The sequence below is a fragment of the Microcaecilia unicolor genome, chromosome 6 (assembly GCF_901765095.1).
Source record: "Microcaecilia unicolor chromosome 6, aMicUni1.1, whole genome shotgun sequence".
NCBI lineage: Eukaryota > Metazoa > Chordata > Amphibia > Gymnophiona > Siphonopidae > Microcaecilia > Microcaecilia unicolor.
This window is the reverse complement of record NC_044036.1, coordinates 26,070,824-26,096,848: the sequence shown is the minus strand read 5'-3', so window position 1 is coordinate 26,096,848 and position 26,025 is coordinate 26,070,824. Positions and strand designations below refer to the sequence as shown.

The 26,025-nt window shown below is 46.7% G+C and overlaps 1 protein-coding gene across 1 annotated transcript in view; it reads left to right on the top strand.

The window, feature by feature from the left end:
* Positions 1-26,025, top strand: part of RAB3B (RAB3B, member RAS oncogene family) — a 124,758-nt gene that overhangs the window by 15,964 nt on the left and 82,769 nt on the right. Inside the window, exon 2 of the mRNA XM_030206090.1 lies at positions 6,075-6,302. Within this exon, the coding sequence (XP_030061950.1) occupies positions 6,075-6,302 (228 nt within the window). The remainder of the gene's footprint in view (positions 1-6,074; positions 6,303-26,025) is intronic.

Genomic DNA, 26,025 nt, shown 5'->3' with positions numbered 1-26,025 from the left:
TCAGAATTCAGCGCAGAGCAGGGAAACCCTTTGATATCATTTTTTTTTCAGACTATGTCTGCTACCTCCCTCGTAAAGCGTGTCCTCCAGCGTGCAGGGTAATAAGACAGTCTTTGCTGCTGTCTAATTACCTTTTTAATTGCTGTTTACAAATGAGCTGTCTGATGCCCAGTAAAGACCCCAAGGAAATTGCCCAGGGTCTCACGGAGAAGCAAAGGGAGGAGGGAGGGGTAGAGCCAGAGATACTCTACAGTAGAGATATGCAGAAGCCAAAATGTTTTGGTTTTTTGTTGTTGTTACATTTGTACCCCACGCTTTCCCACTCATGGCAGGCTCAATGCGGCTTACATGGGGCAATGGAGAGTTAAGTGACTTGCCCAGAGTCACAAGGCGCTGCCTGTGTCTGAAGTGGGAATTGAACTCAGTTCTTCAGGACCAAAGTTCACCACACTAACCACTAGGCCACTCTTCCACTGTTGCTACTATTTGAGATTCTACATGGAATGTTCCAACATTCCATGTAGAAGTCGGCCCTTGCAGATCACCAATGTGGCCACGCAGGCTTCTACATGGAATGTTGCTAGTGGAATAGCAACATTCCATGTAGAATCTCCAATAGTAGCAACATTCCATGTAGAATCTCCAATAGTATCTATTTTATTTTTGTTACATTTGTACCCCGCGCTTTCCCACTCATGGCAGACTCAATGCGGCTTACATGGGGCAATGGAGGGTTAAGTGACTTGCCCAGAGTCACAAGGAGCTGCCTGGTTTTACTTCCTTGGGCTTTTTTTTTCTCAAAAAAAATTTTTTTTGGTTGTGGTTTTTTTTTTTTTGGTTGATGTAACACATTCATTTTAATGGAAATGTTTAATGTGGTCAGTAGCTTTTTAACACTCACTAAGGGGTCCTTTTTACGAAGGTGCGCTAACAAATTTAGCGCTATATAATACGAAGCCCATTATATTCCTATGGGCGTCTCATCATTTAACACACGCTAATCATTAGCATGCGTTAAATCTGTTAGCACACCTTCGTAAAAAGACCCCTAATTAAATTAGGGTCCCCTTTACTCAAGTGCACTAAGGGATCCGTTTTCAAAGAGGTGGTAAGCCCAACACGGGTTTACTGGTCGATAAAGGGAAAGTACCGCAGGACTACCGCAGCAGCCCGGCATTGGTTTCCACCCCCAGCGTGCTGCCTCGTTACTGCCAGGTTAGCATGGGAGCCCTTACAGCCACCTCAGTGGGTGGCGGTAAGTGCTCCCCCACTGAAACGACCGTGTGGCAAGTGCTTCACTTGCCACACGGCCATTTCCTGAACCTCCCCCCCCCCCCAAAGACCTGCCTTTTACCGCCTGCTGTAAAAGGGGGCCTCGGTGTGAGTCAAAAACACGCGCCGATGCCAGCACAGGCCCCCCTTTGCCACAGCTTTGTAAAGGGGGCCCTCAGTTTGACATGTGTTAACACAAGATTTTAACAAGCAGCAAGCCAAAACTAACACTGTATCGGTCTGTGCCAGAGCCGGTGGTGGGAGGCGGGGTTGGTGGTTGGGAGGCAGGGATAGTGCTGGGCAGACTTATACGGTCTGTGCCCTGAAGAGGACAGGTACAAATCAAGGTAGGGTATACACAAAAAGCAGCACATATGAGTTTATCTTGTTGGGCAGACTGGATGGACCGTGCAGGTCTTTTTCTGCCGTCATCTACTATGTTACTGTTACTAACACTGTATCAAGAAGGGCCGTTTTCAGTATATTTTATTCTAGGTCGTGCGTTAATGTTCTCATTAGTGTGCAGTACTATTTACGTACATAAGTGTTGCCATACTGGGACAGACCGAAGGCCCATCAAGCCCAGTATCCTGTTTCCAACAGTGGCCAATCCGGGTCACAAGTACCTGGCAAGATCCCAAAACAGTACAATACATTTTATGCTGCTTATCCCAGAAATAAGCAGTAGATTTTCCCCAAGTCCATTTTAGTAATGGTCTATGGACTTTTCTTTTAAGAACCCTGCTAAGCTAACTGCTTTTACCACATTCTGTGGCAACGAATTCCAGAGTTTAATTACATGCTGAGTGAAGAAATATTTAGGAGCTAGTAAGTGCTCCCACGTTAACTCTGTGCTGGCAGCACATGGTAAGCGGTAACACGCTAGCTGGCTAATGCTTCTGTGCTCACTCTCCACCTATGCCAACCTATGGTAACAGGCAAACTACCGGAAAAACCCGTAAATGCAGTTGTGCAGTAGCCTGTTTCTGAACGTCGGTTGTGCATTAAGGGGCCCTTTTAGTAAGCTGTAGTAAAAAGTGGCCTGTGCTAGTCTGGACATCGGAAATTGTCGTGCACTGGGCCATTTTTTTTACCACGGCAGGTAATAAGGCCTTTTTAAAATGGGGCGGTAAATGGCTGTGGGTTAATATTAAAAGTAGCGAGCAGCTATTTATGGCCTGAGCCCTTACTGCCACCCAGTTACTTGGGTAGGGACTCATGAGGTACTTATGTGGTAAACCGATGGGAACGCCCCTGTGATAGAAAGTAGAAAATTATTTTCTACCAGGGGAAACAGTGTGCGCCAGCTTTTGAATTACTGCTGGGCACCCATGCTACCCTGATGGTAGTGTCGAGTTGGCACACGCTACCTGTGCATTAGCCCTACCGCAGCTTAGTAAAAGGGCACCTCAAGGCAGAAGTGCAGCCAGGCTGACAGCGCGGGAGGAGCGAAAGCGGCGCGAGAGTGGACTTCCACCGGCGCACATTTTCAATGCAACATGTTGAGAAAAAAATAGGCACCGGCACAACTCCGTTTGGGGGAGCTGCCGCTCCCCTTGTGCCCCCCCCCCAGCTAAGCCACTGCCCCAAGGGTCCGATTCTATATATGGCGCCCAAAATTAATGCGCATTAGGCAATTACGCCTAAGCATATTCTAAATAACCGCATGTAAATCTATGCGTTGTATTTAGAATACGCTAAGGCGTAGTTCATGCGTGCAAATCTATGCTCGTCCATTTACACCAATGAAAAGCTGGTATAAATCCCTGCATGTAGATTTTATACACAATGGCCCATATTTTATTACAACACATGTAGATTTTGGAACGCCTACAAAATACCCATTTCCATGCCCCTTTTTGCCTGCATGAATTTAGGCACAGTACTTCACAGAATGCGCTTAGCAATGTAAATTCTAAGTTTTGCCAATTAGTGCTGGGTAAGAGCTGTTTATTTTATGTATTTATTTAATTTAGATTTTGCTCACACCTTTTTCAGTTGTAGCTCCAGGTGAGTTACATTCAGGTACACTGGATATTTCTCTGTCCCAGGAGGGCTCACAATCTAAGTTTGTACCTGAGGCAATGGAGGGTTAAATGACTTGCCCAAGATCACAAAGAGTAGCAGTGGGATTTGAACCAGCCACCTCTGGATTGCAAGACCGGTGCGCTAACCACTAGGCCACTCCTGCACTAGCAACAGTCCATGTAGAATTTCCAATAGTAGCAACATTCCATGTTCCACTGCACTAACCACTAGGCTCTCCTCCACTAGCAACATTCCATGTAGAAGCCTGCCCTTGCAGATCAGCAACGCGGCCGCGTAGGCTTCTGTTTCTGTGAGTGTATGTGCGTGTATGTGCAGGATGTCAGACTCACAGAAACAGAAGCCTGCGCAGCTGTGTTGCTGATCTGCAAGGGCAGGCTTCTACATGGAATATTGCTACTATTGAGATTATGTTGCTGCTATTTGAGATTCTACATGGAATGTTGCTATTCCACTCAACATTCCACGTAGAAGCCCATGTAGAAGCCTGCCCTTGCAGATTAGCAATGCGGCCGCACAGGCTTCTGTTTCTGTGAGTGTATGTGCGTGTATGTGCAGGATGTCAGACTCACAGAACAGAAGCCTGTGCGGCCACATTGCTGATCTGCAAGGGCAGGCTTCTACATGGGCTTCTACATGGAATGTTGCTAGTGGAGGAGTAGCCTAGTGGTTAGTGCAGTGGAACATGGAATGTTGCTACTATTGGAGATTCTACATGTAATGTTGCTAGTGGAATAGCAACATACGAAAGTGCAAAACCCCTATGAGAGAAGCTACACTGGCTCCCACTCAAAGAACGCATCACGTTTAAAGTATGTACCCTAGTTCATAAAATCAACCATGGTGATGCCCCAGCCTACATGTCAGACCTGATAGACCTACCACCCAGGAATGCTAAAAAATCATCTTGCACATTCCTTAATCTCCATTTCCCAAACTGTAAAGGTCTAAAATACAAATTAATGCACGCATCAACCTTTTCCTTAATGAGCACGCAATTCTGGAATGCATTGCTACGCAACCTAAAAGCGATGTATGAACTGACCAACTTCCGAAAACAACTGAAGACCCATCTCTTTGACAAGATATACCACAGAGATCAACACATGTGAACCTCCCCACATATATCCAGGAATGTTTAATAATGTACTCTGCTATATTACTATCATCTATTCTATTACCATGCAACCCAAAATCCTTCTATAAAACCAAACATCTATTCTCTTTTTACTTCCAATATCCATGATGTATTGTAAGCCACATTGAGCCTGCAAAGAGGTGGGAAAGTGCAGGATACAAATGCAATAAAATAAATAAAACATTAACATTCCATCTAGAATCTCCAATAGTAACAACATTCCATTTATTTAGATTTTGCTCACACCTTCTTCAGTAGTAGCTCAAGGTGAGTTACATTCAAGTACTCTAGATATTTCTCTGTCCCAGGAGGGCTCACAATCTAAGTTTATACCTGAGGCAATGGAGGGTTAAGTGACTTGCCCAAGATCACAAGAAGCAGCAGCGGGATTTGAACTGGCCACCTCTGGATTGCAAAACCGGTGCTCTAACCACTAGGCCACTCCTCCACACTTAACAGCTTGTTAAAACAATTAATCTACATGTGTAGTTATAGAATACGCCTAGATTTACACTCAGAATGGCGCGTAACTCTAGACATATTATAAAGAATCCGGGAGTAAGTGCTTCACACTTTAATGAAGGGGCCCTATAGTGCATGTATTAATTAGTCAGCTAGTGCACGTTAATATCACTTTAGTGTGCACTAAGTTGTCCTTTTACTAAGCCACGGTAAAAAGTGGCCTGTGGTAGTGTAGGCGTGTGCTTTGGGAGCATACCGGGCCACTTTTTACCTTGTCTGCAAAAAAGGACTTTTTTTTAACAGGACAGGAAAAGGGCATGTGGTAAAACTGAAACCAGTGCGCTCCTAAAATCGGCCTGAGTCCTTAACGCCACCCAGTGATCTAGCAGTATGGGCTCATGCGCTATGTGCACGGTGACCATTCAGTGCGTGCCAACTGCCGATTACCGCCAGAAAGGCCGCGTGTGGGAGGAAATAAATAAATCATCCAGGCGTTATGGGTGTGCGGAAAAATCTGAAATTACCGTGCAGTAGTCTCATTTTGGCACACGCTGCACACACGTGGAGCCTAATGCCCCTTTGTAAAAGGCTCCCTAAAATTTTGAAGGCACACTAACAAATGACATGCCTACTCTTCAGGGAGATGGGAATCACACAGCTGTGTCCACGCCATCAGGCTGCAACTTCCAGGGCTGCCGAGAGACTAGGCCGGGCCTGGGGCAAGGCCACCCCCCCCGCCACTGCCGCCCCCCATCGCTCCCCCCGCCGCTGCAGTCTGCGGTCTCACCTGCCTGCCTCTACGGCTCCAGGCCCCCTTCATTCAAAGCGGCAGTCGCGGATCGCCTCTCTTCTGGCCTTCCCTCCCTGTGTCCCGCCCTCGTCTGATGTAACTTCCGGTTTCCGCAGGGCGGGACACAGGGAGGGAAGGCCAGAAGAGAGGCGATCTGCGACTGCTGCTTTGAATGAAGGGGGCCCGGAGCCGTGGAGGCAGGCAGGTGAGACCAGGGACTGCAGCGCCGGCGGCCTGACCCTGGCGGGCCCCCATTGGAGGCCCGGGCCCGGGGAATTTTGCTCCCTCTGCCCCCTCCTCTCGGCGGCCCTGGCAACTTCTACCTCTGGAGTGATTTGATAATGCTTTATATCTCTCTCATTTCAGATGGCTTCAGTAACAGATTCTAGATATGGACACAAGGATGCTTCGGATCAAAATTTTGATTACATGTTCAAGCTCCTGATCATCGGTAACAGCAGTGTGGGAAAGACGTCTTTCCTCTTTAGATACGCCGACGACACGTTCACCCCAGCTTTTGTTAGTACCGTGGGCATTGACTTCAAAGTGAAGACCGTCTATAGGAACGATAAGCGAGTCAAACTGCAGATTTGGGTAAGAGCTGGCATGCTTGTTAATAACTTTTTTTCCCTAGTTTTACCAGTGGCTTAAAGACTTTGTAGGTACTATGTAAGATATGCCATATTGGGTTCATCCGGTATCCTGTCTTCAGCGGTGGCCCATTCAGGTCACAAGTGCCCAAGGAGTAGATCATTTCCGTGTTGTTCACTTCCAGGAGTAAGCAGTAGCTTTCCCTGAGAGCTAATTATGGGTTATGGACTTTTCCTCCAGGAACTAGTGTAAGCCCTTTTCAATGCCAGTTATGCTAACTGCTTTGAACACATCCTCTGGCAATAAATTCCACATCTAAATGTATATTAGGTGAAGAAAAATACTTTCTCTGAGTTATGTAAATCTGCTACCTTTTAGTATCATGATGTTTCCCTCAACCTTAGTACTATTGGAAAGGGTAAGTAACAATTCCTTATATAAATGGTTCAGCTTACTCATGATTTTAAAGATTTCTACTGTATCTCTCTTCTAGCTGAATAGCTGTAATCCATTTGCTCTTTCTTCTTAGGGGAAATATTCCAGCCCTTCTATTGTTTTTTTTGTTTTCCTTCATTGCATGTTTTGTAGTTCTGCTATATATATTTTGAGTTGGAGTAACCCAGTTTGTGGTGTTGCTCTGGATTTGTAGAGCATTGTAACATTCTCCATCTGTTTGTTTTTTTTATTTTTGTTACATTTGTACCCTGCGCTTTCCCACTCATGGCAGGCTCAATGTGGCTTGCATGGGGCAATGGAGGGTTAAGTGACTTGCCCAGAGTCACAAGGAGCTGCCTGTGCCTGAAGTGGGAATTGAACTCAGTTCCTCAGGACCACAGTCCACCACCCTAACCACTAGGCCACTCCTCCACTCCTAACATTGCTGCTTTTTTTTTTTTTTTTTTTGGCTACTGCCACACATTGTCCACTGTGATTCTAAGATCCTTTTTCCTTGTGGTGACTCCTGATATAAGTACATAAGTATTGTCATACTGGGAAAGACCAAAGGTCCATCAAGCCCAGCATCCTGTTTCCAACAGTGGCCAATCCAGGTCACAAATACCCGGCAAGATCCAAAAAAAAGTACAAAACATTTTATACTGCTCATCCCAGAAATAGTGGATTTTCCCTAATGCCAGCTCACCTCTTGTTCAGGGCGCTGTTATCTGAACATCACAGGGAAGAAAATGACCTCACTTAAATCTTTTTGACTACATTAATATGCTATTTGCACTGATCTGGGGTGAGCTAGTTATTTACCGCAGTTGGGGGTTCTGAGCATTGTGCGCCAGAAAACACGGGTACTAGTCCGGCGCTAATGAACTGTACTGTCCGCGTTTGCATCTGAGCATCGGGGCCATGAACTAAAAATAACAGCACCCCAGGAGGTAAGAGCAATGCACCCGGGGGGGGGGGGGGATGTTGCGTTTGGAGGTGATGTGCCAAGGGGGGGAGGGGGTTGCACAGCCAACCACTTGCTACAGTAAGCAGACTGACAGTTCATCTTACAAAGAATTAACCTGTTTCTTTTGAGTAGAGAACCAGAACACTGTACCAGTGATTTCATGGTAAGAATCCTGAAAGGGAACTTTAAAACAATACAGGAACGTAAGACCTTTGAAGTCAGATTGATTAAATATTTTGACACCCACCAGACAGGACTTAAAGATCTGGGTTTTCTAGTCCATTATAAACCATAAAATTGTACTGCTTTGTCACCCTCCTATACCAAACGCCATAAAATCAACGCATGACCTAACAAACTTCCAAAAATTACTAAAAAGCAACCTGTTCAAAAAGGCATATCACAATGACCCATCCTAAATACCAGACAAGGAAACCGATACTAGAAATAGACAAAATGAACTTTCAATACTTGACTACTTCACCTACTCTGTCAATTACTGAACTTTAACGCAATACCACTTGATTTCTTAATTCCAGAAAAGAATCTGTAACACTTGACTGCTTAATTTCTTTTGTCATGTACGTATTTTACTACAATACCACTCTGTATTTCTTGATCCAGAATTGGCATGGAGTGGAATGGAGGAGTGGCCTAGTGGTTAGGGTGGTGGACTTTGGTCCTGAGGAACTGAGTTCAATTCCCACTTCAGGCACAGGCAGCTCCTTGTGACTCTGGGCAAGTCACTTAACTCTCCATTGCCCCAGGTACAAATAAGTACCTGTATATAATATGTAAGCCGCATTGAACCTGCTATGAGTGGGAAAGCACAGGGTACAAATGTAACAAAAATAAATTACGGTACATTGTAAGCAGAGCTTTTTTTGAGGGGGTACTTGGGGGTACTGAGTACTGGCACCTTTTCCATTGTCTGCTAAAATTGATCCATGGTCCCCAAGTTTTAATGAAAGAGCTCAGGCTATACACACCAATTCTGCCTGGCTATTGTGGGGTGGGTCCCTCAGCGATCACCCCACCCCTGAAGGGTGGCCTAGCATTTGAATACCGGCACCTTTTTTGCTAGAAAATATGCACTGATTGTAAGCCACATTGAGCCTGCAAATAGGTTGTAAAATGTGGGATACAAATGCTACAAATAAATAAATGCATATCTCCCTGTCCCTCATCCACCCGACTCTTCCTGTCTCTCACCTATCCACCCCCATCCTGTTAGACTGTCACTGCAATGCTTTGATGTTTCACTTATATATCCTGTCATCTACCAACATTTGCTTATTTCCGATCTGACGAAGAAGGGCAACCTTCAAAAGCTAATCAAGAAATGTATTAAGTTTATGTCCAATAAAAAAAGGTATCTTCTTATTTTCTTTTCCATGTTTTATTTCTGTTGATTACCTGTTTGTCTTAAAAGCAGGTTACCAGGATTTTCTCTCTGCTTTTATTCTCATCAAAACCCACCTCACCGGGGTGTGTGTGTGTGTGTGTGTGGGGTGTTCATCTAGATTGACATTTTATAGCTTCAGGGGATCTAGAGATTATGATCACATCTGATATCAAATCCTCTTGTTTCTAGCTCAAGTCTCTAAATATAAATGTTTTTCAGAAACCAATATAAGAAGGACGATACTGAAGAATAAGAAGCTCTTAGCAGGAAGGAGGGAAATGAATTTCACTTGCTTGGCTAAAAGAGCAGTGGCGTAGGAAGGGGGGGGGGCGGTGGGGCGGTCCGCCCTGGGTGCACGCGCTGGGGGGGGGGGTGTTGGCGCCGCTGGTTACCTGCTTTCTCTGCCCCGGAACAGGTTACTTCTTGTTCCGGGGCAGAGAGAGCAGGGAACCAACGGAGCCGACGCAGCTCCCAGAGACAACGTGCGCTTGGCGGGGCGGAGCCAACGGTAATGATGCACTCTGGGGGGGGGGAGAGGTGCGTGCGCTGGGGGGGGGGGTGCATCGTGCTGCACCCGGGGGGGGGGGGGGGGTGTGCAGCCGGCCTCGCTACGCCGCTGTAAAAGAGTATTTATCAAAAATATTCATTATGGGAATTGTTGTGGCTTTGTTACACTCTGTTTTTTGGTTTTTTTTTATAATTTAGTTCACTTTTATTTCTGTCCCAATACATTTTTTTTAAACTTTGTTTTCACAGCAGCCAGACTCATATTTGGGAAAGCGAAATATGAAAGCGCCAGGCCCCTAAGAGAAATACTACACTGGCTCCCATTAAAAGAAAGAATTGGGTTCAAAGTCTGCACCCTGGTCCGCGTGAAAATCATTCACGGAGAAGCTCCAACCTATATGTCAGACCTAATAGACCCGCCTATTAGGAATGCAAAAAGATCATCACGCACATTCCTCAGTCTCCATTATCCTCATTGTAAAGGGCTAAAGTACAAATCCACATACGCGACCAGCTTCTCATACATCTGCACGCAGTTATGGAACGCACTACCGAAGGCCATAAAAACAACACAAGACCTACCCGTCTTCCGAAGGCTGCTGAAAACAGATCTTTTCTAGAAGGCTTACCACAAACATCCATCTTAGATACTAAATAATAACACTATACACGATCTGTACAAAACCGATCTCTTATCACATGAAAGACTAACCTCCCTGATATTAACGATCAAGCAATACCACCCTAAACCTTAAACTGAATAAGATCTATTTACAATGACCTAATGTATGTTACAATCCAACCTATTGTTCAGGAACCTTATGCAATACCATTATCTAGTCTTCTTTACCTTATATGTAAGTACACGATGTATATATATACCATGATGTGCTTCATATATGTTATGCTCCATGTATGTCACCTTGTATGTATGCACCTTAACGTAATACCATATGTAACTCAGTTACCCAGAAATGGCAATCGGCATTACGGCTAATGTAAGCCACATTGAGCCTGCAAATAGGTGGGAAAATGTGGGATACAAATGCAATAAATAAATAAATAAACAAATATATTCTTTCCTGTCACATCTCCTAGTTTTCAAACTTTTGTTCTCTAACATCTCTTTTCAGCTGTTAATATTTATCTACATGTGTTGTCACGTAACATCTATACGGGATTCTGATTGAGACTAGCACAATGGAGCCCTAATTCTGAATGTAGCAAGGTTCTATCATCATCTTTAAGGGGGAGGTTTTTCAAGAGCCCGCAGTGTTGCGAGGATCAGGCGCACTTCAATTCTGCTCCAAGGAACTAAAGGGAAACTACATACCTTCTAGACTCGGAGTGGGCAACCTGTGCGCTGAATGCAAGCCACCATTGAATTCTATGCAGTCCCCGAGACCATGGGAAGTATAGACATAAGGTCTACGGAGCTCTGTGCATTTCTGGTTCTGACATTATGGAATGCTGCTTCCATGTTGCTGTGGAAGCAGAACAGAAAAGGTTAAGGAAAACCACTGAACAGTAGGCGGAGGAGATAAGGCAACTGAGTGCCAAGTCCCTAGGAAGGGACCCTGCAAAAGTAGCAGGACAAGTGAGGCTGGAGGAGTTAGTCTCTGGAAATCTCCCTAAGCTATTGAGAGGAGCAGCTGAAGAAAAAGACAGTGTGGTCACAGAGCCAGAATGCAAGGCAGAGGAGATAAGGCAACTGAGTGCCAAGTCCCTAGGAAGGGACCCTGCAAAAGTAGCAGGACAAGTGAGGCTGGAGGAGTTAGTCTCTGGAAATCTCCCTAAGCTATTGAGAGGAGCAGCTGGAGAAAAAGACAGTGTGGTCACAGAGCCAGAATGCATGGCTGAAAGCCCAGTTGAAGACTACGACTCAAGAAGGCCTGTTGCTCACCAGTGAAAGGGAACAGGGGGTCACAGAGTTAAAAAGCTGTCTGAAGAGGTTACCCAGCTATGAGAACAGGCAACCCTTATGAAGTCCTTTATTGAGACACTGCAGAAGCAGGCAGAGGGGCTGCTTGTTGACATGAAGGAGGCAAAAGGGCTGACCCAGGTTGTAGAGGGAGCAACATCAGAATGCCTTGGTTGAAGTCAGCCAGTCACACGAGCAACTGAGGCGACTGGAATCTCAAATGGAAGAGCTGCGCTTGGAGGAGGCACATCTCAGAGGAAGGCACCATGTGCTGGTAGAAGAGAAAGCCAGCTGTGAAAACGTGAAGGACAAGGAAACCTGCTGGTTGCAAAAACTGCAAGGACAGTTGGAGAGGAGTGGCCCAACTGACCAGAAATGAAGAGAGTGCTGTTTGAGGAGGTAGCAGAGAAAGTTTCAACAGCTGGTAGTCATGGGTAGAGAGACGGCAGAGTAGAAGCAAGAGGTCCAGAAGCTGCAGGACCAAATCAGCCTGTTGAAAACCCAGACTAAGGACTATCGGGCCAAAGCAGAGGCTGCGGAAGCTGAGGTGGAACAGCTGCAGGAAGTGCCCCCGGTGGCAGCATACTGAGCTGCAGGGGCATTTAACCGAAGCCCTGTAGAGCTTTGAGGCGCTGCAAGCAAGGGTACAGGTGAATGCCATGCTCCAGAGTGAAGTGCAGGAATTAACCTCCAGGAGGAGGGGGCCTGCAAAAGATGATACGCTGAAACCTTCTGCTCAGTGTGCTGCTGCGGCTAAGAAAGCAAATAGAATGTTAGGTATTATTAAGAAAGGAATGGAAAAGAAAAATGAGGGCATTATAATGCCTTTGTATCGCTCCATGGTGCAACCGCACCTCGAATATTGTGTTCAATTCTGGTCACTGCATCTCAAAAAAGATATAGAAGAATTAGAAAAGGTGCAAAGAAGGACGACAGAAATGATAAAGGGGATGGGACGACTTCCCTATGAGGAAAGGCTGAAGTGGCTAGGGCTCTTCAGCTTGGAGAAAAGATGGCTGAGGGGAGATATGATAGAGGTCTATAAAATAATGAGTGGAGTGGAACGGGTCGACGTGAATCATCTGTTTACTGTTTTCAAAAATACTAGGACTAGGGGGCATGCGATGAAGCTACAATGTAGTAAATTTAAAACTAATCAGAGAAAAATTTTCTTCACTCAATGTGTAATTAAACTCTGGAATTCGTTGCCAGAGAATGTGGTAAAGGTGGTTAGCTTAGCAGAGTTTTAAAAAGGTTTAGACGGCTTCGTAAAGGAAAAGTCCATAGACCATTATTAAAAGGACTTGGGGAAGATCCACTATTTGTAGGATGAGCATCATAAAATGTATTGAATTGTTTTGGGATCTTGCCAGGAATTTGTGACCTGGATTGGCCACTGTTGGAAACAGGATGCTGGGCTTGATGGATCTTTGGTCTGTCCCAGTATGGCAATACTTATGTACTTATGCTATATGTACTTAGAGCAGGGCCGCCGAGAGGGGGGGGGGGGGGAATTCCCCGGGCCTGACGCTGGCAAGCTTTTTCCTGCCTGCTTCCGAATCTGTTCTCTCCTGCTCCTGCCTGCTGCCCAGGACCCAGATGTCGCGTTAAAGCAATCATCTGGGTCCCGACTGCTGGTACAGACAGGAGCAGCGCAGGAAAGCACAGACTGAGAGAACAGACAGAAAGGTGCTGGGGCAGTGGCCCCAGTGTGTGGGTGCGAGGGTGTGGTATGGGGGGGGGGCACGAGACAGTGTGCGTGAATGTGCACGCATGGCGGTCCAGTCTTGCTTCGGGCCTGGCTGTGTCGCTTGGAAAGAGAGAGAGTCCAGCAAGAGTGTACTAGGCTGGCAGAGGTGAGTAGGTTGTTGACCCAGCAGCTAGCAGAGTTGCAAAAGAAGACCAGCATAGAGTATGTCACAGTGGCGTAGCCAAGGGTGGGCCCGGGTGGTTTGAGCTCATGCCCACCCAGTAGCAGCACACTTACGATGTGGCTGGCAGGGATCCCCAAGCTCCACCAGCCGAAAACTCCCGACAACTGTCCCTCCTGCATTCCTTGTCAATAGCAGATCTTCACCTGCAGCAAAAAGTGACTGATACATACTGCTCGCACCGGCCTCACAGCCTTCCCTCTGATGTACTCCCACCTATGTGGAAACAGGAAGTTGCATCAGAGGGAAGGCTGTGGGGCCAACATGAGCAGCGTGTATTAGTTGCTGCTCACTGCCGGTGAAAATCTGCTATTTAAAAGGTATGCGGGGGAGGGGGATGTTTGAGAGACCATATGGCATGCAGTTGAGAGAGGGAGAGACCAAATCACTTGTGGGACAAGGCGGAGTTCTACTGCCCACCCATCTTGGGCCCAGGCCCATCCAAAATTGGGTGTCTGGCTATGCCCCTGGTATGTCATTGTGCAGGAGTTCCAAGAGGAGGTGGCAGTGCTCGACAGAGGGCAGATACTGCAAGACCAGCTGGCACAGAGTCAGATGCACCTGGCCCAAGTGGAAGTACCCAGCGATGAGACTTTGAAGGAGCTGGAGCATTTGGCTTTCCAGTCCAAGAAAGCATCGCAGAAATGTAAGCTGAAGGAAGTCAAGGGGACAGTGAAAGAGAAGTAAGAACTGCAAAACAATTGTTTTCCCTCTGTGACAGCATATCATTATACCGAGACCCTCTACACGTACTTTCCCCATTACAGCTCCCAGGGTATTTAAGACTTTGTGCAAACGGGTTAGCAATTTAAAAAGCTCTTTACCACAGGCTGTTTTGTGAAGGCTTTTCTGGAGGGATGAGGCTTCTCTCTGGTTATAATTATGCATGAAGTGTTAGCTGATGTCTATTTGTAGTTGTACAGTTTTAATTATGTATGTTTGATTGTAACCCACTTTAGTTAAAGTGGGATGTAAGTATGAAAAATAAATAAGTAAGAACATAAACGTTGCCATACTGGGACAGACTGAAGGTCCATGAAGCCCAGTATCCTGTTTCCAGCAGTGGCCAAACCAGGTCACAAGTCCCTGGCAAGATCCCAAAACAGTAAAACATTTTATGCTGCTTATTCTAGAAATAAGCAGTGGATTTCCCCCAAATTTATCTTAATAACGGCTTATGGACTTCTCTTTAGGAAATTATTCAAACCTTTTTTTAAACCCTGCTAAGCTAACTGCTTAGATCCTGACCCAAACCAGAGAGATGTCTCACCAAGTGGAATACTTATGCAACTGAAGGAAGAGTCGGGAATCATGAAGGGCATGGTGGATGCCTTACAGATTGCTAGGTGAGAGTCCAAGTGGATTCGGGAGCAACATGAGCCAGAGACTGACTAGATGCCAGACAGTGGCGTTCCTAGGGGGGGGGGGGCGGTGGGTGCGGTCCGCCCTGGGTGCACGCCGCTGGGGGGGGGGTGCCGTGCACGCCTGTCCTCCGTTCGTTCTGTGCTTCTTCTCTGCCCCGGAACTTCCTGGGGCAGAGAAGAAGCATGGAACGAATGGAGGACAGGCACATACGGCACCCCCCCAGCGGCGTGCGCCCGGGGGGGGGGTCTTTCGCGGGGGGGTGTCCTTTTGCCGGGGGGGGCGGGGCGCATCAGCGATCCGCCCCGGGTGTCAGCCCCCCTAGGAACGCCACTGATGCCAGAGTACCCTAGTCTGAGCGGGTCTGCAGGTATCTCTGAAACATTTGACTTCCCTGTAGCAAAGACTACTTTATCATCATTACTGTCATTACCATCTGCATTAGAAGTAGTGCTGTCTAATTAATCACTTGCATCTTTGTTTATCATTGTCATGCTATTCAATTGCAAAGAAGGCTTTCACAAAGTTGGAATCATTGTCTGTTGTTCTAACAATTTGTTGTCTGATAGCAAACTCTGAATATCTTCGAGAACTGATGCAAGACCGTCAAATGTGTGGGAACCCTTCAGTCTCAAGCAGACTTCCTCTCTAAAGACTCTATGTAAAATTTTCCATGGGATGACCAGCAGTCTGTTGTAGTGGCGTAGTTACATAGGGACACGGGGGCCTGGGCCCCCTCAAATTTCCTCTGGGCCCCTGGTTTTGCTGGCGGGGGTCCCCAACCCCCACCAGCTGAAGCGTTGTTCAGCACCTGCCTCCGGTGCCGCTGAGTTTCCTGCCCCGCTCTGTCTTCCCCTCATGTCCGGCACGCTCCTTTTAGTGAAACTGAGCATGCTCAATGTCACTAAAAGGAGCGTGCAGGACGTGAGGGAAAGACAGCAGGGCAGGCATCATGGTGGCTCCAGAGACGGCTCTGGACAACGCTTCAGCTGGCGGGGGTTGGGGAACCCCGCCAGCCAAGGTATTTGTTGCGGCAGTGGGTGGGCAGTGGCAGGGTGGCAAGGCAGTAGGGGGGAGAGGCGGCGGGGTGGCAGAACAAAGTGTGTCCCCCTACCTTGGGCTTTGGCCCCCTCCCACTGCGAAATCTGGCTACACCCCTCTGATAGAGACATATGTCTGTTCACCAAGAATTGCTACCAGCTTCAGCTTCACTACATTCAAAGTGACCCAACTCACTACTGTTCTGTTAAGGATGAAGACCAATAACCAGTTCAACAAACACAGGCATCTCCAGTGTTCTCATCAGTGGCGTAGCTAGGTGGGGCCACAGGGGCCTGGGCCCCCCCAAATTTCCTCTGGGTCTCCGGTTGGCTTGCGGGGGTCCCCAACCCCTGCCAGCTGAAGACTTCATCCAGCGCTGGTCTGCGGTGGCGCCACTGCATTGCCTGCCCTGCTCTCTCTATCCCTCATGTCGGGCATGCTCCCTTTAGTGAAATTGAGCACGCTCAGTTTCACTAAAAGAAGTGTGCTGGACGTGAGGGGAAGAGAGTGCAGGGCAGGCAATGCGGCGGACCCGGACACCAGCGCTGGATGAAGTCTTCAGTTGGCAGGGAATGGGGACCCCCGCTAGCCAAGGTATTTGTGGCGGCGGTGAGGCAGTGGCGGTGGGGGGCGGAGATCTGGCCTTGGGATCTGGCCCCCTCCCACCTCGAGGTCTGGCTACGCCCCTGGTTCTCATATGCTATATTCACTGAACAACAAAATTTAAAATGAGATGATCCACTGTTTACTTCATGAGGTTTGCAATAGCAAAATCCTGGTCCCGGTGTTGCCGTTTCATTTGGTTTATTGAGGAATCATTATTTATGTCTCGCTTCCGCTTTTACTTTTTACTTTTAACTGCAAGCATCAGATGTAACTGAGTAAAAGTCGTAAAATATGGCAAAATTATTACTTCAGTAAAAGTAACAAATGTATTTCTTTACAAGTAAAAGTAACAAAACTTTAACTTAAGTACAACAAGTAGTTACATTTACTTAGGTACTTTTGCAACCTGTGTGTGTCCATTTTGTCAGGTCCTGTTGCCAGCTGCTAATCTACACTACCACACCTCTTCAGATGAGGGCAGAGGCGGAGCTACAGGGGGGGGGGGGGAGCATGGGAGCCTGGGCTGGTCTCGCTGCATTGCTTACCCTGCTCTTCGCAGTTGCACCATGCACACTTATTTTTGTGAAACTGAGCATGCACGGCGTGACTGAGAACTGGACAGGCCATGCAAGACCAGCACAGGACAAACGCTTCAGCTGGCGGGGGTTGGGGACCCCCACGGCAGTGGGGGAGGGGACGCGGTGGCAGGGAGGCGGACCAAATGTGTCCCCCAACTTTGGGCTCTGCCCCCCCTCCTCCTGTCGAGGTCTGACTACGCCCCTGGATGAGGGCAGTGTTGCCAGATGGGTGGGTGGGTGTTGCCAGATGGGTGGGTTTCCCACCCAATTGGGCTGGTTTTTAAGCCAGGTTGCTGGAAATTTTCGAAGGCTGCGGGCTGCGGGAAATTGGGCTTCTTTTTCGTTGCAGCTGTGCGGGGTTTGGGATCTTTTCCGGGGCTTCTATTGGTCCAATTTGGTCCAATAGAAGCTTTTCCGGGGTAGGGTTGACATCAGGGGCGGGGTTAATGACATCAGAGGTGACGTCAGGGGCGGGACTAACGGCATCAGAGGTGACATCAGGGGGTGGGGGCGGTGACGTTGGGGGTGGGGCGGTGATGTTGGAGGCGGGGTTTGACTATGGGTGGGTTTTGGGCTGCTTTAGGGCCGATTTTGGGTGGGGAAAATTTTTCCCATCTGCCCACACTGGATGAGGGTGTAGCAGAACTAGCTGGGAGAAGAGAAGATGTGAAGGCCTGCTGGAGGAAAGGGGAAGGAATGTGAAGATGTGATGTTCTGTTTGAGTTGTTTTCTGGGATTCAGTGGCATACCAAGGGAGGGGGGGTGGTGGGGGCGGTCCACCCCAGGTGCATGTTGCTGGGGGGGGGGGGGGGTGCCGCGCGCCAGTCAGCTTCATTCGTTTCCATGATCCCACTGCCCCGGAACAGGAAGTAACCTGTTCCGGGGCAGAGGGAGCATGGAAACGAACGAAGCTGACCGGCGCGCGGCACCCCCCCCAGCAGCGTGTACCCGGGGGGGTTCTTTTGCCGGGGTGGGGGGGTCGCGCTGCACCGGGGAGGGGGCGCTGCACTGGGGAGGGGGCACTGCACCCGGGGGGGGGGGGGGGCCGGGTGTCAGCCCCCCTAGGAACGCCACTGCTGGGATTGTATAATTTTTCAAGTGTTGAAATTGGATCTGCGGTGCATTGGCTGGCTCATTGGACTTCTAGAGGATGAAGTGATTCAGAGGTTCTGGGTTTGAGTCACAGTGCTACTTTTTTTTACATGGAAACACTTTTAAAACGAAAAGGAGAAAATATTTCTTCACTCAGTAAATAGCTAAGCTCTGGAACTCTTTGCTGGAGGATGTAGTAACAGCGGTTAGCATATCTGGGTTTAAAAAAGGTTTGGACAAGTTTCAGGAGGAAAAGTCCATAGTCTGCTATTGAGGCAGACATGGGGAAGCCATTGCTTGCCCTGGGATGGATTGGTAATATGGAATGTTGCTGCTCTTTGGGTTTTTGCCAGGTACTTGTGACCTGCATTGGCCACTGTTAGAAGCAGGATACTGGGCTAGATGGACTATTGATCTGACCCAGTATGGCTATTCTTATGTTTTTATGATCATACTATATTAAAAAAAAAAGTGTGATCCTATAGCCTCAGTGTTGTAAGGCCTGTAATATTATTGGGGCATTCTCTTTAGAGCCTCTTCTCCAGTTAATACTGGTCACAAAACTTTTTTTTTTTTTTCAATGAAACACCATCATTCGAAATTCCACTGCAAGGGAAAAAAATGTGCTTTCTCCTTTCAACACATCCATGTGAAAACGAAGAGACGGCTTCCCACTGAGCAATTTCATTCCTCATTGCAGCATCTCCAGGACAGAATTCACTTGAATTTCTTTAGGTTCTAACTGCCCTGCTGTGAATGAAACTTCTGTGCTGTAGGGATTTATACATGCAGAACAGAAGAATCCCCGCAGCACTGAATTCTGACCCTGGTGTCATTTAAACAGCTCCTGCCACACCCACATCCAAATGATCAAAAGCCCCACACGCTGGTCCAAACAGCGCTCTAAAATAGCAAATTTAAGCACGCAATTATCTCTGATCATGGGGTAGAAGTGCGGGAGAATTGTGCCTGAGCATGCGCTCAGCACAATCCTCCCGCACTTGTTTGACAGGTCTGGGCTGTCAAAAGCCCAAACCTGTCAAACACAGGGGCTGGAGGTCCATGGGACCACCAGGCCCTGACTACCCCTGCCCCGAGCAACGGGTTGCTGTTTGCTGCTGGGCATCGGGCTGGACTCGGAGGCGCAGCCAATCAGTGGCACTTCTTTCATGATGTCACTTTTATCTACTCCACTCCTCTGGCCGGAAGCCATGGTTCCAGGCAGCCTCAGGTGAGAATTATTATATAGGATTATTTGTTACATTTGTATCCCACATTTTCCCACCTATTTGCAGGCTCAATGTGGCTTACAATAGTACCGTAGAGGCGTTCGCCAATTCCGGTATAAACAGTTACACAGTGATGTTATGGTAGAATAGGGTTCATGTGGAACAAACAAACAGGGAATCATATAGAGGAAGAGTTACGTTATGTCCATTACGTTCTTTGGTTTCGTCGTGTTGCTGGGTCCAGGTATTTAAGTAGGGTCGGTAGGGTATGCCTTTTTGAACAGGTAAGTTTTTAGTGATTTCCGGAAGTTTAGGTGATTATACATTGTTTTCATGGCTTTTGGTAGTGCGTTCCAAAGTTGTGTGCTTATCTAGGAAAAGCTGGATGCATAAGTTGATTTGTATTTGAGTCCTTTGCAGCTTGGGTAGTGGAGATTTATTATTATTATTTGTTACATTTGTATCCCACATTTTCCCACCTATCTGCAGGTTCAGTGTGGCTTACATAGGACCGTAGTGGCGTTCGCCAGTTCCGGAATAACAAATACAGGTGTTATTGTAGTAGAATAGGTTCATGTAAGGTAGGTAAATTAGGGGACTTAGGGAGGAAGAGGGGAGTTGGGGTGTGTCCAATAACCTTCAACTATACGTATTTAAAAATGCCCATTGAAAAAACACGTTTCCAATTTTTCTTGAAGATCCCATAACAACTCAATTGCCATTATAATAAAGGAACTGAATTCCATAATTTAGACCCTACACAGCTAAATGCTTCTACATCACTTATCTTCACCTTAACTGTTGAGATATTTTCAGCAGTTCTGAATCGTGTGTGATTAGACCCTGCAGTGTTAGATATGTTTGTGTTGATCCGGTTGTATTTCTGATTGGTAGGTCGATTGATGGTCTGTCATGTATCCCGGGGCCTCGCCGTAGCTAATCTTATGAACCAGGGTGCAGATTTTGAAAGCAGTACGTTCTTTGATTGGGAGCCAGTGCAGTTTTTCACGGAGGGGCTTGGCACTTTCGAATCGCGTTTTTCCAAATATAAGCCTGGCTGCCGTGTTTTGAGCAGTCTGAAGTCTCTTTATGAAATGTTCTTTGCATCCCGTATAAATTCCATTGCAGTAATCTAGGTGGCTTAGTACCATTGATTATATCAGGTTCCGGAATGTTTCCCTTGGGAAGAATGGTTTCACGCGTTTGAGTTTCCACATTGCTCCTTATAATTAAGTAACCGCTCATAATTTGCATGCACTACCTCTCTTGTAAGCAAATCTATCTCATTCATACGCATTGTGGATATCCTGAAAACATGACTGCCTAGGTGTGTCCCAAGGACTGGATTTGAGAACTCTTGAATAGTGATACGTAAAAACTGCAATAAATAACAGTACGTCATAAAAGTAATTAAACAAAACTACAGAGACACGGCAATGCAACAAGCATTGCTGAAACACAGAAGGGGAAAGCTACAGACATCGGCAGTGTTGGCGCTCTCCTTGGATCTGATCCAGCATGACAACCCTTCATTACTCTCGGTGGCTGCTTCCGTTAGAAATCAGTCATGATTCAGTTGAATGGAAACAGCATAAAAATTGTGGAATTAGGAGGTTAATGAGAGTGTACTGTTGGAATACAGCCACATCTTCGGAGGGGAGAGCAGGAAGGCTTGCAGACGTGTTAATTACATAATTAAATTTCAGAAATTATCAAACACAACATTATAAGGTTAGTACCTAACCTAATTAATAGAAAGGGTGATCTGTCAGTTAATTTGTACACTTCCCCTGGTGGGCTAGTGATCTGATGACCTGCAACAAGCTACTTATTTGTAGGAAAGAAGAGGTTTTAAGCTTTGAAAGTCTGTTTTTAATGAAAACATGGAATCAAGTGCTGATAGGCTGGCCTTTGGGCTCTCATCCTTATGAAATCCACTGGGATCTTAGGACAATGGAGTCATTTTAAGAAAGTTATTTTGCATTGTACTTTAGTGAACCAGTAAGATTTTTTCATTCCTCCATAGTCTGATAGGAGTACAGCCAGCCAGGCATCCTGGACACACATAATTTTGTAACTGAAAGTTTCATGGTTGAAGGTTATTTTAAACCTTATTTTTGGTAGGAATTGAGACATCTGGGTTGGGACATTCGGAGTTCCTCAAGCTTTCTTAACAACAAGCCCTGCTGAACACAGAGCTTTTTGTAAAATAGACTTTAAGGGCGCTGGAAAATACACACGTATTTACTGGCACCTCCAACAACAACAACCATTTTAGAAAGATATGGGGGGGGGGGGGGGGGGAGTGGGGTGAGCAGTGTCATATGGGACTTTACTGTAAGTAGTAGATTTCCCATACAACACATGGCAAAGGGAGCCAATCAAAAAGCAGAATGAAAAATTGCTCTGGTGGTAGACAACCACTGAGGTAAGCCCAGTTGCGCCCCTCCCCACTTGCAGAGACCCTGGGTCCAAATGAGCAGGTGGCTGACCTGGAAATTTTTAACATATGTGTATTTCCCATTATAAAACAGGAAACACCCACACAGTGTTTTGGTTGGCTCAAACCACGTCCAGAATGCACTTCCCTTCAAATCTGTGTCTCCCATGGCTTCTCCATGTGTAAATAGTGGCACTTAAAAATGCAGAGCTGCCAAGTTACCCAGTTCCTGGTTTTGTAGTGGCGTACCAAGGGGGGGGCGGTGGGTGCATTCTGTCCCGGGTGCACACCGCTGGGGGGGGGGGGTTGCCGTGCGCCTGTCTGCTACGTTCGTTCTGTGCTCCCAGGTTACTTCCTGTTCCAGGGCAGAGGGAGCATGGAAACGAACGAAGTGGACAGGCACGTGGCCCCCCCCCCCAGCGGCGTGCACCCAGGGGTTCCTTTTGCCAGGGGGTCGCGCTGCACCCGGGGGGGGGGGGGGGGGTAGGGTTAGGACGGATTGAGCCAGCCGGGTTTTACTTCCATTGCTTTCAATGGAAGTAATTGAGCCAGCCGGGTTTTACTTCCATTGCTTTCAATGGAAAAGCAATGGAAGTAAAACCCGGCTGGCTCAATCCGTCCTCCTTTTTCTGGAGCCATATGGTAACCCTAGGGGGGGGCGGGGCACATCGGCGATCCACCCCGGGTGTCAGCCCCCCTAGGAACGCCACTGTGGTTTTGAACTTACATTCCAAAGCAGTGTAGGATTTGCAGTGTCTGATTCTGGTCATTGACACAAGGAGGTTTAATGACAGGACACGGCATGACATCAAAAAGCAGAAGCCGTCTCCCCTGGGCTGCCGCCATATTGGTGTACTTGATTATCAGCTAATAGTTCCCAAGAAGAAAACTCCAAATACCTGACTCCGCAAAGAATAGGTAGAAAATATCTTTAACTTCTTAGATAAGGTGCTGCCTTCATTCACTGCCACCTAAGCACTTTCCATTTCCTACCTGCTTCTTCTCACCTCCAGTTTGGTGCATAGCATCTCGTCTGATTTTGAAACTCGTCTCTCCTGGGCGCTCAGTTTATAGCTGTAACGCCAACAATAATGTATGCTGTTTTAGTGATTTTAAATTTTATTTCATGATATATGTACATAAGAACATAACCAGCGCCATACTGGGAAAAGACCAAGGGTCCATCAAGCCCAGCATCCTGTCTCCGACAGTGGCCAATCCAGGCCTCAAGAACCCGGCAAAAACCCCAAAACAAAACAAAAATTTAAATTAATAATGTTCAATGGACTTTTCCTTCAGGAATCTGTCCAAACCCCCTTTAAACTCAGCAATGCCAACTGCTGTCTCTACATTTTCCGGCAACGAGTTCCAGAGTCTAACTACGCGCTGAGTAAAGAAAAACTTTCTCCTATCTGTTTTAAATCTACCACATTCTAGCTTCATCTTATGTCCCCTGGTTCTATTATTGTTGTCTATCTGTCTACTCCATTCCACTTATTATCTTGTACGGGAAGCTTTCAAATAAATAAAAAAAGCTGTCAAATTAAAATAAAAAGTTGTTTTTATATAGAAATGCCTTTGTTGTCATCATAAGCAAAAATAAAGGCATATAGTGTAGCACTGAAATCCATAATACAGCATTGCAAATAACAAAGCAAGCTCTGGAGCACTGGCAAATGCATTTTGAATATAACCCTCCCCCTCCCCCTTCACAGACCTCTCAAATTCCCCCATCCCCCCCTACTCCCCTTATATCCCTCCCCATTCCCCCGGATCCCCTCCTAACAGAAAAAATGCAAAAACCAATTAAGTTTGCTAAAACAATTATAAACCTCACAAGTTTGTTATACTGTTTTCAATAGCATCTGCGAATGTTTGGGGTCATCCAATGTGATGGCAAGCTCCGCCCACTGCCTTCAGCTCAGGTAATGGGCCAGATAGGCTCATGCCTCTCCCATCATAAAACCTCCTTGCATTGACATCAGTGCTGCAAGTCTGTCTCCAAATCTCCAGCCTGAAACTGGGAAACTTGCAGGCTTATTTTCGAAAGAGAAGGGCGCCCATCTTTCGACACAAATCGCAAGATGGGCGTCCTTTTCACAGGGTTGCCCAAATTGGCATAATCGAAAGCTGATTTTGGGCGTCCTCAACTGCTTTCTGTTGCGGGGACGACCAAAGTTCACGGGGGCATGTCGGAGGCGTAGCGAAGGCGGGACTGGGGCGTGCCTAACACATGAGCATCCTCGACCGATAATGGAAAAAAGAAGGGCGTCCCTGACGAACACTTGGATGACTTTACCTGGTCCTTTTTTTCTTATGACCAAGCCACAAAAATGTGCCCTAAATGACCAGATGACCACCGGAGGGAATCGGGGATGACCTCCCCTTACTCCTCCAGTGGTCACTAACCATTCAGTTTTAAATGGTTTATAACAGTGGGGTGGGTTTTTTCTTTTTTTTTTTTCTCTTTCTCCCTCTTAGGGGAGGGGGAGCATAGAGGGGGGGGGAAAGGGTCGGGGAATGTGAATTATGGCGGTGAAATAGTAACAACATGGAGAAGGCCTAGTTCGTATGTTTGGGATGGGGGATAGATATTTGAGGGTTGGGGGGGAGGAGGAATTTGGGGGGAGTGGGAATAAAAGTATAAAAATTGTTGAGCTGTTAAATTGTATTTCGCTGGTGTGAACTTATCTAAAGTTTATCTATGTCTCTTTTTAATTGGTATAAGCTGTTTGCACGGTGTAATTTTGATTTCAATAAATAGAGGAGTGTGGTAGCCGTGTTAGTCCACTCTTAAGGTTATCAATAGAAATCAAACAAAGTAAAACATGGAAAAGAAAATAAGATGATACCTTTTTTATTGGACATAACTTAATACATTTCTTGATTAGCTTTCGAAGGTTGCCCTTCTTCCTCAGATCGGAAATAAGCAAATGTGCTAGCTGACAGTGTATATAAGTGAAAACATTCAAGCATTACTATGACAGTAAAATAGATACCATTGGAGATTCTACATGGAATGTTGCTATTATTGGAGATTCTACATGGAATGTTGCTATTCCACTAGCAACATTCCATGTAGAAGGCTGCGCAGGCTTCTGTTTCTGTGAGTCTGACGTCCTGCACGTATGTGCAGGACGTCAGACTCACAGAAGCAGAAGCCTGCGCGGCCACATTGGTGATCTACAAGGGCCGACTTCTACGTGGAATGTTGCTAGTGGAATAGCAACATTCCATGTAGAATCTATAGAAATCAAACAAAATAAAACATGGAAAAGAAAATAAGATGATACCTTTTTTATTGGACATAACTTAATACATTTCTTGATTAGCTTTCGAAGGTTGCCCTTCTTCCTCAGATCGGAACTAAGCAAATGTGCTAGCTGATTTCAATAAAAAATGTTGAAACATAAAAGATGATGGAATATACTGAAATTAAATAAACTCTCCTTTCATTGGGAAAAAAAACTATTTTTTCCAGCCTCAAATATCATACCCAACTCCATGACAGCAGTATGCATGTCCCTGGGTGCAGTTTTAGTGGGTGCAGTGCACTTCAGGCAGGCAGACCCAGGCCCATCCCCCACTACCTGTTACACTTGTAGTGGTAAATGTGAGCCGTCCAAAACCCACCAGAAACCCACTGTACCCACATGTAGGTGCCCCCCTTCATCCCTAAGGGCTATGGTAGTGGTGTACAGTTCTGGGTTTTGGGGGGGGCTCAGCACCCAAGGTAAGGGAACTATGCACCTGTGACCTTTTTCTGAAGTCCACTGCAGTGCCCCCTAGGGTGCCCGGTTGGTGTCCTGGCATGTCAGGGGGACCAGTGCACTACAAATGCTGGCTCCTCCCATGACCAAAAGGCTTGGATTTGGCCGTTTCTGAGATGGGCGTCCTCGGTTTCCATTATCGCCGAAAATCGGGGACGACCATCTCTAAGGACGACCATCTCTAAGGTCGACCTAAATTTCTCGATTTGGGTGTCCCCGACCGTATTATCAAAACGAAAAATGGACACCCATCTTGTTTCGATAATACGGGTTTCCCCGCCCCTTCACCGGGATGTCCTGCAAGGACGTCCTCAGGAAAACTTGGGCGCCCCTTTCGATTATGCTCCTCTTGGTATCTCTGCAAATGTAATGCATTTACATGGGTAAAAGCAGCTATTTGCATGTACAAAAGCTGCTCAGGTTTTCTAAAATTGCATATTTT